We start from the raw sequence: 10360 nt of genomic DNA on the forward strand, positions 1-10360 counted from the left end.
TTTTTTTTATTTTAAAAAATGTGTTCAGACTGGGCATGGTGGCTCATGCCTGTAATCCCAGCACTTTGGGAGGCTGAGGCAGGAGGATCACCTGAGGTGATGGAGATTCAAGACCAGCCTCGCCAACATGGTGAAACCCCATCTCTACTAAAAATACAAAAAATTAGCTGGGCATAGTGGTGGGCGCCTGTAATCCCAGCCACCCAGGAGGCTGGGACAAGCGAATCGCTTGAACCTGGAAGGTGGAGGTCGCAGTGAGCTGAGATCACGCCACTGCACTCCAGCCTGGGCAACGAGCGAAACTCCATCTTAAAACAAAAACAAAAAATGCGTTCAGAGCTGGGCATGGTGGCACATGCCTGTTGTTCCCAGTTACTTGGGAGGCTGAGGCAGATTGCTTAAGCCTGGGAGTTTGAGACCAGCCCGGAAACATAGCGAGGCCCTGTCTCTGGGTGGATAGAGGTTGGCAGCAGGAGAGGGACTGGGTCTGCTGCTCCAGGCCCGCCCTGGTGCCCATCCGTCCTGTCTACCCTCAGGGATTCCAGCAGAAGTTCACCTTCCACAGCAAGGAGATTGTGGCCATCAGCTGCTCATGGTGCAAGCAGGCAGTGAGTGGTGCCCCCGCCCCCAGGGCCACGCCCTGCACTGCTGGGTTTGGGTCCCCGAGTCCGAACACGGTCCCGCTGAGCCCTACCCCTCACTCTCCTCAGTACCACAGCAAGGTCTCCTGCTTCATGCTGCAGCAGATTGAGGAGCCGTGCTCCCTGGGGGTCCACGCGGCCGTGGTCATCCCGCCCACCTGGATCCTCCGTGCACGGAGGCCCCAGGTGAGTACTTCCTGTACCCTTGATGCCCCCCACGTCCTTGGGGTCTGCCAGCCACCCCAGCCTGCCCACCTTGTCACCAACGCCCCTGCTTCCCTTGCAGAATACCCTGAAAGCAAGCAAGAAGAAGAAGAGGGCATCCTTCAAGAGGAAGTCCAGCAAGAAAGGGCCTGAGGTCAGTCCCAGGCTGGACAGAGGCTGCAGGGGAGCCGGAGAGAGGGGTCTGTGGCTCAGGGTACAGACCTTCCACCCCCGGCTAATGCTGCCAGCTGGCAGGGGTCCGTGTGGGCTCTGGGGCCTCTGAGGAGGGCAGGATTAGATGCCAGTTTCTGCTCTGTGGCCTGGTAAGATCTGGCCCAGAGGTGGTACATGAGGGTACACAAGGGGGGACAGAGTCACCCAGGGGGCCTGCTAAGGATGATGGTAGGGTGTCGTGGACAGGAAGGAGCTTACAGGCTCTCGCCTTGTCTCCCAGGAGGGCCGCTGGAGACCCTTCATCATCAGACCCACCCCCTCCCCGCTCATGAAGCCCCTGCTGGTGTTTGTGAACCCCAAGAGTGGGGGCAACCAGGTAAACGTGGCCTTGCCTCTCAGCTGAGGGCTCGGGCGGGGATTGGGGCCCAGCCTGTCTGCCAGCAGCTATTCCCAGAGCCCATTCTGGCTTCTGCCCCAATCCCTCTTTCCCAGGGATCCTGAGAAAATCCTGTCCTTTCTCCACCCCTCACCCCTTATTGGCCCTGGTTCCCACAGTCACACCCCTCTCCCTGTGCTTCTCCCACTTCGTCCCGCCACTGCCTGCCTGTCTCTCGGCTCCCGTCCCATCCAGGGTGCGAAGATCATCCAGTCCTTCCTCTGGTATCTCAATCCCCGACAAGTCTTCGACCTGAGCCAGGGAGGGCCCAGGGAGGCGTAAGTACTTGCCAAGGTTTTGTGGGGGACGTGGGGGGAAACTTGCCTCACTCCTGGGGTACAGCACACATCCCGTGACCCCACTGCTATCTTCCCATGAGCCCAGGCTGGAGATGTACCGCAAAGTGCACAACCTGCGGATCCTGGCGTGCGGGGGCGACGGCACGGTGAGCTCCCTGCATGGGCCAGCCGAGCACCAGGGCTGGGCCTGAAGCCGGGATCCCTGTGGGGCTGACCTGCCTCTGCTCTCCCTCCCCCAGGTGGGCTGGATCCTCTCCACCCTGGACCAGCTACGCCTGAAGCCGCCGCCCCCTGTTGCCATCCTGCCCCTGGGTACTGGCAACGACTTGGCCCGAACCCTCAACTGGGGTGGGGTAAGCACCCATAGGAGGGGGGTGCAGCCGGGGCCTCTCCAGCCACAGAGGGCTCAGTCCCTGCCTCCTCCCTCAGGGCTACACAGATGAGCCTGTGTCCAAGATCCTCTCCCACGTGGAGGAGGGGAACGTGGTACAGCTGGACCGCTGGGACCTCCACGCTGAGCCCAACCCCGAGGCAGGGCCTGAGGACCGAGATGAAGGCGCCACCGACCGGGTAAGTTGGCCAGGGTGGGGCGGGGCAGGGAGGGCCACTGGGGACTGGGTCCCACTTTCCCACTTGCTGGTTCTGGGATCTTGGGCACGTCTCTTCATTTCTCCAGTTTCCACTTCTTCTTGGTACGATGGGAATAATAGTACTTGCCTCACAAAATGCTGGTTTTTTTTTTTTGAGGCTGAGTCTTGCTCTGTCTCCCAGGCTAGAGTGCAGTGGTGCAGTCTCAGCTCACTGCAACCTCTGCCTCCCAGGTTCAAGCAATTCTCCTGTCTCAGCCTCCTGAGTAGCTGGGATTTACAGGCATGTGCCAACACACCTGGCTAATTTTTTTTTCTTTTCCTTTTTTTTTTTTTTTGAGACAGAGTCTGACTGTCACTCAGGCTGGAGTGCAGTGGTGCAGTCTTGGCTCACTGCAACCTCCACCTCCCAGGCTCAAGCTATTCTCCTGCGTCATCCTCCTGAGTAGCTGGGACTACAGGCACCTGCCACCACACCTGGCTAATTTTTATATTTTTAGTAGAGATGGGGTCTCACCATGTTGATCAGGCTGGTTTTGAACTCCTGACCTCAGGTGATCCATCTGCCTCGGCCTCCCAAAGTGCTGGGATTACAGGTGTGAGCCACCACGCCTGGCCAGAAGATGCTGCTTTATTCCACAAACATGCACTGAGCGCGTGCTACCTGCCAGGCACTACTCTCAGCAGTGAGCAAAACCACGCTCCACTGTTGTGTTCCACATGGCGTGTCAGGAAGAAGTGTTAGGGGAGCTGACAGGGAAGAGATGCTGCCAGGCATGCAGGGAAATCCCCCAGGAGCCACCAGGCAGAGTAGGGCTGCGCCTGACGGCAGGTGAAGGCAGACACTGCTGACCAGGGAAGGCCTGTGAACAGATGGGCTGAGCTGGCTCGGCCACACAAGGCCCCTGGAGCGGGGACATCTGTGAGGCCCAGCCCTCATTTTGGTCCCTTGACCTTTTTCCAGTTGCCCCTGGATGTCTTCAACAACTACTTCAGCCTGGGCTTTGATGCCCATGTCACCCTGGAGTTCCACGAGTCTCGAGGTTGGCAGCCTCCCACGGAGGCCAGGGCAGGGTGGGCACAGGAGTGTCCCCAGGAGGGTCAGACCCTGCTCCTGCCAGTGAACACATCCATCCCAGCCCTCCCCCAACCCCACCTGGGCAGGCTGGGGTGACTCACTGGCCCCCCTGCTTGTCTCCACCCAGAGGCCAACCCAGAGAAATTCAACAGCCGCTTTCGGAATAAGATGTTCTACGCTGGGGTGAGTGGGTCTGCACCCCCGCCTGTGCCCACCTCTTCTACCACCCGTGCCCCTGCCCACCTGTGTCCACCAGGCCCCAGGAGCCTTGTCGGGTGCTGGTAAGGAAAGATCTCTGTCAGCAGATGGTGATGCTCTGTCTCCCACAGACAGCCTTCTCCGACTTCCTGATGGGCAGCTCCAAGGACCTGGCCAAGCACATCCGAGTGGTGGTGAGTGGGGCCAGGCTGCCGCGGGTAGGCGGGCCAGAAGGGAGGGAGGCCACCTGGCACATGCACCTCAACACCCTCCCCGCCCGCCTCTAGTGTGATGGAACAGACTTGACTCCTAAGATCCAGGACCTGAAACCCCAGTGTGTTGTTTTCCTGAACATCCCCAGGTGAGGAGGGGCCTCCTGGGGTGGGGGGATGGGGCCCTGCTGTCCTCTCCTGTAGGGACTGTGTTTTGAGGCCCGTGTCATCGCCCGCCCATGCAGGTACTGTGCAGGCACCATGCCCTGGGGCCACCCTGGGGAGCACCACGACTTTGAGCCCCAGCGGCATGACGACGGCTACCTCGAGGTCATTGGCTTCACCATGACGTCCTTGGTAAGTGGACGCTGGCCCCACGGTGCCTGAGAGCACAGCCCAAAGGTGGAAGGGGTCATCCACACTCGCCTCCATGGGCCACGGCAGCCTAGTTCATCCTCACCTTCCTTCTTTGTCTCGTTCCTCTGGCTCGAGAGCGGCACCCACCCCCTCTCCTCGCTATGCCTCGGGATACCTTCACTCCCCACTCTGACTGAGGAGTCACCTTCATTGCCTCTGCCCCCTCCCCTCCCCACCTAGGGCCTCGCCCTCCCCTCTGCCCTCTGACCAGGGGTCACTCTCACCTTTGTTCTCTGGCTAGAGCTTCTGCTTCGGAAGGAGCAGAGCCTGGGGCCCGCCACCCCCAGCCCTGGTGCCATCTGACCCGAGCTTCCTGTGTCCACAGGCCGCGCTGCAGGTGGGCGGGCATGGCGAGCGGCTGACGCAGTGCCGTGAGGTGGTGCTCACCACGTCCAAGGCCATCCCGGTGCAGGTGGACGGCGAGCCCTGCAAGCTTGCAGCCTCACGCATCCGCATCGCCCTGCGCAACCAGGCCACCATGGTGCAGAAAGCCAAGCGGCGGAGCGCCGCCCCCCTGCACAGCGAGTACGTCCCACCCCGCCACGTGCCCTGGGCGCCGAGGCCAGAGCCTGCCCTCTCTGGGCCTTGGTTTCCCCATCTGTAAAAGGGGCTGACTGTCCCTCTGCCCCAGGGGTGTTGGAGTGGGGCGGGACCTTCTCTCGGCACGTGGTTTGGTGCCAGGCCGAGGGTGGCACCCAGGCAGGGCCCTTGCTGAGCCCCCGCTTACCGGCCCTGCCCGACAGCCAGCAGCCGGTGCCCGAGCAGCTGCGCATCCAGGTGAGTCGCGTCAGCATGCACGACTACGAGGCCTTGCACTACGACAAGGAGCAGCTCAAGGAGGCCTGTGAGTGCAGTGGGGTGGTCTGGCAGGGTGGCCAGGAGGGGATGAGGCAGCCGGGGCCCCCTTGGGCAGGGCTGTGGGATGCAGCCAGCTGCTGACAGGTGCTCTGTCCTCCAGCCGTGCCGCTGGGCACTGTGGTGGTCCCAGGAGACAGTGACCTAGAGCTCTGCCGCGCCCACATCGAGAGGCTGCAGCAGGTAAGGGGTGGGGGCTTCCCCGGGTGCCCACCAAGAGGGTGGCGAGAAGTGAGGACATGCCCCTTCCTCCCGCAGCGAGCTCGCCCTGCAGAGCCTCCTCTGTGCTGGTGACCCTACTCCAAGTTCCCTTCCCTCCCTGGCCCCCACTCTGTCCCAGCCTGGACTTTGCTTCTCTCCACAGGAGCCCGATGGTGCTGGAGCCAAGTCCCCGACATGCCAGAAACTGTCCCCCAAGTGGTGCTTCCTGGACGGTGAGTCTACTCCCAGAGTGCCAGGCTGTTTCCTGTCCCCTCCCTAGGGGAATCCAGGTGGGGGCAGCAGAGGACCTAGGCCTGGACATGGCACTCCCTGATCCTCGGCTGCCCTCTCTCCCACAGCCACCACTGCCAGCCGCTTCTACAGGATCGACCGAGCCCAGGTGAGCGATTGCAGGCCTGCTCCAGCCACAGCTGGTTTGGGGCCCCAGGGTCGCCTCTCCTGGGGTGCCTTCCCTGTTAGCTCCCCTGATGGGCTCACCTCTGTCCTCATGCCTCTGAGGGCCTTCACACTTGTGTGTGCACAGACTGGGTTGCGGCCCTGCCCTCCACACTGGAGAGTACAGTGTGGTACCAGCCGGAAAGGCAGCCGGGTACCTAGCAAAGGCTTGCTGGGTGGGCAGGAGGGCCTGGAAGCCCAGAGCCATCTAGGGAGACATAGAAGCAAAGGCACTCTGGCCAGGTGCCAGCTCATCTGGTAAAGGCTGGGCAGTCGGAGGAGGTGTCAGGAATGGGAAGGAGTGGGAGAGGGACAGGCAGGGCCCCTTGCCTGGCCACCTCCTTTCGGTGTTTGTGCTCACAGCAGAGGCTTCTCCAGGTCTGCCAGCCTTACTGCCCCTTGGCCCCCTCCGTCAGGTGCCCTGACCTCCTGCCCTGACCTCCCCCCCAACAGGAGCACCTCAACTATGTGACTGAGATCGCACAGGATGAGATTTATATCCTGGACCCTGAGCTGCTGGGGGCATCGGCCCGGCCTGACCTCCCGACCCCCACTTCCCCTCTCCCCACCTCACCCTGCTCACCCACGCCCCGGTGAGTCCTGGTGTCCTGTTCCTCCAGCCCCTGGCTTTCAGTCCCACATGTAAGCCGATGACTCCGGAATCCCTGCTTCCAGCCCCTCCACCAGTTAACTAAATGGTGTCAACCTGCACCTGGCCAAAGCCCCCCTGACACCTTCAGCCCTGCAGTTCCCTGGGAAGCAGCCTCACATCCACCTGGGCTCGCTCCCTGACTTCTACCTCCCCTGGACCTCATCCTTCAGCCAGTCCTGGCGGCCCCTGCCCCACCACCCGAGCACTCCCCCCATCCCCACTGCCGCCAGCCTGTCTGGCACCAGGGCTGCCATGCCACACCCTGGCCCCCAGCTCTTATATCCCTGCAGCCATTCGTGCCCTCCCACCCCCGTCTCCACACCACGGCCAACTAAAAATGCAGAGCATACCAGGCCATTCCCCTACCTAGAAGCTTCTTTCTCAGCATCCCTTTGAACTCAGGTTCTCCCCAGGCCCCCGGTCATTGCACTGGGCTCCCAGCCCCCTCCCTGCGTTCACCTCCACGGTCCTGCCCCACTCTCTTCTCCTGGTTCTTTGAGGCCTCAGGCTTTTGCCACCACTGGACTTCTGTCATCACTGCCTCCAGCTCTTCCCCCATCTTTCCAGAGCTCCCCCACCCCCATCCCACTCGAATCTCAGCTTGGCAGTTTCCTCCTTGGAGAGGTCACTCCTAGGACCCCTTCTGCAGGGGTGCCACACCACCTGTTCTGAATTCTTCAGAGCACCCTTGCTCTCAGAACTCCTTATTTATTTGACTTGTTTGCATCCCTGAACTAGAATGTAAGCTCCATGAGGGCAAGGGCTTCCTCTGCCTCGTTTCCCTGCTGTATCCCCAGTACCCGGAATAGTGCTTGGTGTGTAGCAGGCACTCAATAAACTGTGGAAAGGATGAAGACGCCCCCAGTTGGGGCTGGGGAGGGCGAGCAGCTGGCCTGTGCCGTAGCTGGTCACAGCACGTCGTGCTCTGTTGCAGGTCATTGCAAGGGGATGCCGCACCCCCTGAAGGTGAGGCCTCTCCCTCTGGGGCCCCTCCTTTCTGCCTGGTTGGGGGCAGGAGACTCAGTGGGGTGGGGATAGGGCCCAGATACAGCCTTACACAAACACAGCCTTCGAGCTTCACGCACCAACCCAGCCCTGGGCGCACATGCCCGGCAGGCACAGTCCTGTCCACTGAAACACCAACCCAAGCCCAAGTCCCCGACTGCAGAGTAACGGGCAGGTGTTCCGTGCAGGTGAAGAGCTGATTGAGGCTGCCAAGAGGAACGACTTCTGTAAGGTACTAGCTCCAGGCTCCAGTTCCTTCCCCCAGCAGCTCCCTCAGGTCCTGGGGAGCAAGGCCTCTGGGTTGAGCCAAGAGCTGACCTGCTCAGGTGCTGTCATCTGTCATCCTCTGGCCCTCTGTGGGATCTCCAGTGATCGTCCCATTCCACCTTACCCTATCTCTGTCTAGGCCACAATAGATGGCTCCTGGTAGGGGCTTCCTAGCTCAGTCCACCAGTTCCTGGTGCTTAGAAAGGAGCAGGTCAGAGGAAGCACTGCTCCAGGGCCTGGTCACCAATGCTGCCAGGGAGCCCACAGGCTGTGGGGTGAGAGGCCCCTCTGGTGCTCCAGAGAGACCCACAGAGGCAACTCGGGAGTAAGATGTATGAGCGCACTCATTTCAGGCCTGTGCTGGTGTACCCGGCTGTGGGCCAGCGTGTCAGCTGGGGGAAGGAGGGGTGGCCCCAGGAGGCCCTGCCCTGCCATGCCTCCTGCCCTCAGCTCCAGGAGCTGCACCGAGCTGGGGGCGACCTCATGCACCGAGACGAGCGGAGCCGCACGCTCCTGCACCATGCAGTCAGCACTGGCAGCAAGGATGTGGTCCGCTACCTGCTGGACCACGGTGAGCCGGGCGATGGGGCCCAGGGCCTGGGGCCAAGGTGGGAGGAGGAGGGGCTGTCAGGCCTCTCTGACCACCCTCTCCCCTTCTCCAGCCCCCCCAGAGATCCTCGATGCTGTGGAGGAAAAGTGAGTATCTGGGCAGTGCAGGACCCTGGTCATCCCAGAAACCGCCCTTTTCCCCACCCCTCCCATTTTGTCAGGTCAGAGCCCGTAAACTTTCTGGCCACATCTGTCATCCCCTGGGCCACCCCTGTTGCCCCAGAGCCCCGAACTTCGTGCCTTTTCTGATGGCCCTTGGGAGACAGATGGGTGGATCAGGGGCCAGGATGGGGTACACAGCCAGCCCCTGCTCCCCCAGCGGGGAGACCTGTTTGCACCAGGCAGCGGCCCTGGGCCAGCGCACCATCTGCCACTACATCGTGGAGGCCGGGGCCTCGCTCATGAAGACAGACCAGCAGGTGAGCAGACGGCGGGCAGGAAGCCCATGCAGGCACCAACCAAACCCTTCCCAAGGTCCTAGAGGAGAGCTGGGGCTGGGGGCTGTCCCTGGGAAGACGCAGTCCAGACCCTGAGAAACCTGAGCCAGCAGGGGAGGAGCTGGTGGGCAGAGAGGCCTCCCTCCCGACCAGGCCACAGGGAGGTAGAGCCCCTGCTTCTCAGCCTGCTAGCGGGTAGGCCTGCCTCTGGCCCCTGCTGATCGCAGCTCCCCCCTCCTCCAGGGAGACACTCCCCGGCAGCGGGCTGAGAAGGCTCAGGACACCGAGCTGGCCGCCTACCTGGAGAACCGGCAGCACTACCAGATGATCCAGCGGGAGGACCAGGAGACGGCTGTGTAGCGGGCTGCCCACGGGCAGCAGGAGGGACAATGCGGCCAGGGGACGAGCGCCCTCCTTGCCCACCTCACTGCCACATTCCAGTGGGACGGCCACGGGGGGACCCAGGCCCCAGGGAAAGAACCCCGTGCCGCGCCCTAAGGAGCCGCCCAAACCTAGGGCTGGATTCAGGAGCTGGGGGCCTCACCTGTCCCCCTGAGGCCCCCAACGGACCCGGAGGCTCACAGGGGAACAGGACAGGGCTGGGTTGGACATGCCTTTGCGGGGGGATTCTGGGTCAGGGCGCTCCCTGGCCGCAGCAGATGCCCTCCGAGGAGTGGAGGGGCTGGAGAGAGAGGGAGGCCTTCGGAAAGAGGCTTCCTGGGCCCCCTGGTCTTCGGCCGGGCCCCCAGCCCCCGCTCTTGCCCCACCCCACCTCCCCCGGGCTTCCTCCCGGACACCCAGCGCCTGCTGCACTTGCCCGCCCTGCCCTGCTTGGCACCCGCTCCGGCGACCCTCCCCGCTCCCCCGTCATTTCATCGCGGACTGTGCGGCCTGGGGGTGGGGGGCGGGACTCTCACGGTGACATGTTTACAGCTGGGTGTGACTCAGTAAAGTGGATTTTTTTCTTTTCTGCTTTTCTTCTTTTGCGGAGGAGGTCTAACAAAAAGCGGGGGCTGCGGGGTTGTCCTCGGGGTGGGGAACTGGATGCTGTCGACAGCACCTTCTCGGGTCCCCGGCTCCCGTTTGGGGGTGGGTCCCAGGGCCTGCCCGGTTCCTGACCTCTGCCCGACGGCCGAGCTCGTCGGGGCCAGGGGCGGGGCCGATCCCTCCGGCTTCCCGCTTCCCGCGGGGAACAACAATGAAAGTGAAAGGGGTGGGGCGGGGGCGAGCCCGGGCTCTGTGGCCCATTTGCCCTGTGGCCTTGAGCAAGCCCCTCCCCCAGGCCTCGGGGGCTCTCCCGGTTTGGGGGAACCGGGCGAGGCAATGCCGCAGGCCCGGGGTCAGAGGGGGTGGGCACTTGGAGCCGCCGCTGTGGCCAGGTCTGGAACTTCTCAGACGGCTCGTGTCAGCGCCAAGTTTCACCAAATCCAGGTCTGCGGGCTCCTCCCCCAGGACCCCCACTCGCTGTCCCTCATGCCTGTGCTCCCGGAAAGGCACTGGGTGACCGCACCCGTGACTTTCTCTGGGGGTCCGAGTCCCAGACTCCCCTCAGCACAGCAGAGCGCCTCCCTGCCCACCCGCGGAAACGGCCCCAGGTGGCGCCCCCTCCCCAGTAGCCCGCAGGGCGCCAGG

General features: G+C 62.7%; 2 protein-coding genes across 4 annotated transcripts in view; both read left to right on the forward strand.

The window, feature by feature from the left end:
- The window catches only part of DGKZ (diacylglycerol kinase, zeta), a 35613-nt gene extending 25916 nt beyond the window's left edge, over positions 1 to 9697 (forward strand). For both annotated transcript variants that reach the window (XM_012001377.1, XM_012001376.1), the window contains 25 exons: positions 537 to 608; positions 711 to 827; positions 928 to 999; positions 1300 to 1395; positions 1651 to 1733; positions 1840 to 1900; positions 1994 to 2107; positions 2184 to 2324; positions 3306 to 3384; positions 3547 to 3602; positions 3749 to 3811; positions 3905 to 3978; positions 4075 to 4186; positions 4572 to 4771; positions 4990 to 5090; positions 5205 to 5284; positions 5466 to 5535; positions 5662 to 5702; positions 6212 to 6351; positions 7345 to 7376; positions 7604 to 7647; positions 8133 to 8253; positions 8345 to 8378; positions 8611 to 8710; positions 8972 to 9697. In XM_012001377.1, coding sequence (XP_011856767.1) covers positions 537 to 608; positions 711 to 827; positions 928 to 999; positions 1300 to 1395; positions 1651 to 1733; positions 1840 to 1900; positions 1994 to 2107; positions 2184 to 2324; positions 3306 to 3384; positions 3547 to 3602; positions 3749 to 3811; positions 3905 to 3978; positions 4075 to 4186; positions 4572 to 4771; positions 4990 to 5090; positions 5205 to 5284; positions 5466 to 5535; positions 5662 to 5702; positions 6212 to 6351; positions 7345 to 7376; positions 7604 to 7647; positions 8133 to 8253; positions 8345 to 8378; positions 8611 to 8710; positions 8972 to 9088 — 2220 coding nt within the window. In that variant the 3' untranslated portion in view covers positions 9089 to 9697. The remainder of the gene's footprint in view (positions 1 to 536; positions 609 to 710; positions 828 to 927; positions 1000 to 1299; positions 1396 to 1650; positions 1734 to 1839; positions 1901 to 1993; positions 2108 to 2183; positions 2325 to 3305; positions 3385 to 3546; positions 3603 to 3748; positions 3812 to 3904; positions 3979 to 4074; positions 4187 to 4571; positions 4772 to 4989; positions 5091 to 5204; positions 5285 to 5465; positions 5536 to 5661; positions 5703 to 6211; positions 6352 to 7344; positions 7377 to 7603; positions 7648 to 8132; positions 8254 to 8344; positions 8379 to 8610; positions 8711 to 8971) is intronic.
- Positions 9698 to 9903: 206 nt separating this feature from the next.
- Positions 9904 to 10360, forward strand: part of MDK (midkine (neurite growth-promoting factor 2)) — a 3029-nt gene continuing 2572 nt past the window's right edge. For both annotated transcript variants that reach the window (XM_012001378.1, XM_012001379.1), the window contains exon 1: positions 9904 to 10323. In XM_012001378.1, the coding sequence (XP_011856768.1) occupies positions 10052 to 10323 (272 nt within the window). In that variant the 5' untranslated portion in view covers positions 9904 to 10051. The remainder of the gene's footprint in view (positions 10324 to 10360) is intronic.

This window comes from Mandrillus leucophaeus, unplaced genomic scaffold, assembly GCF_000951045.1.
Source record: "Mandrillus leucophaeus isolate KB7577 unplaced genomic scaffold, Mleu.le_1.0 Scaffold66, whole genome shotgun sequence".
NCBI lineage: Eukaryota > Metazoa > Chordata > Mammalia > Primates > Cercopithecidae > Mandrillus > Mandrillus leucophaeus.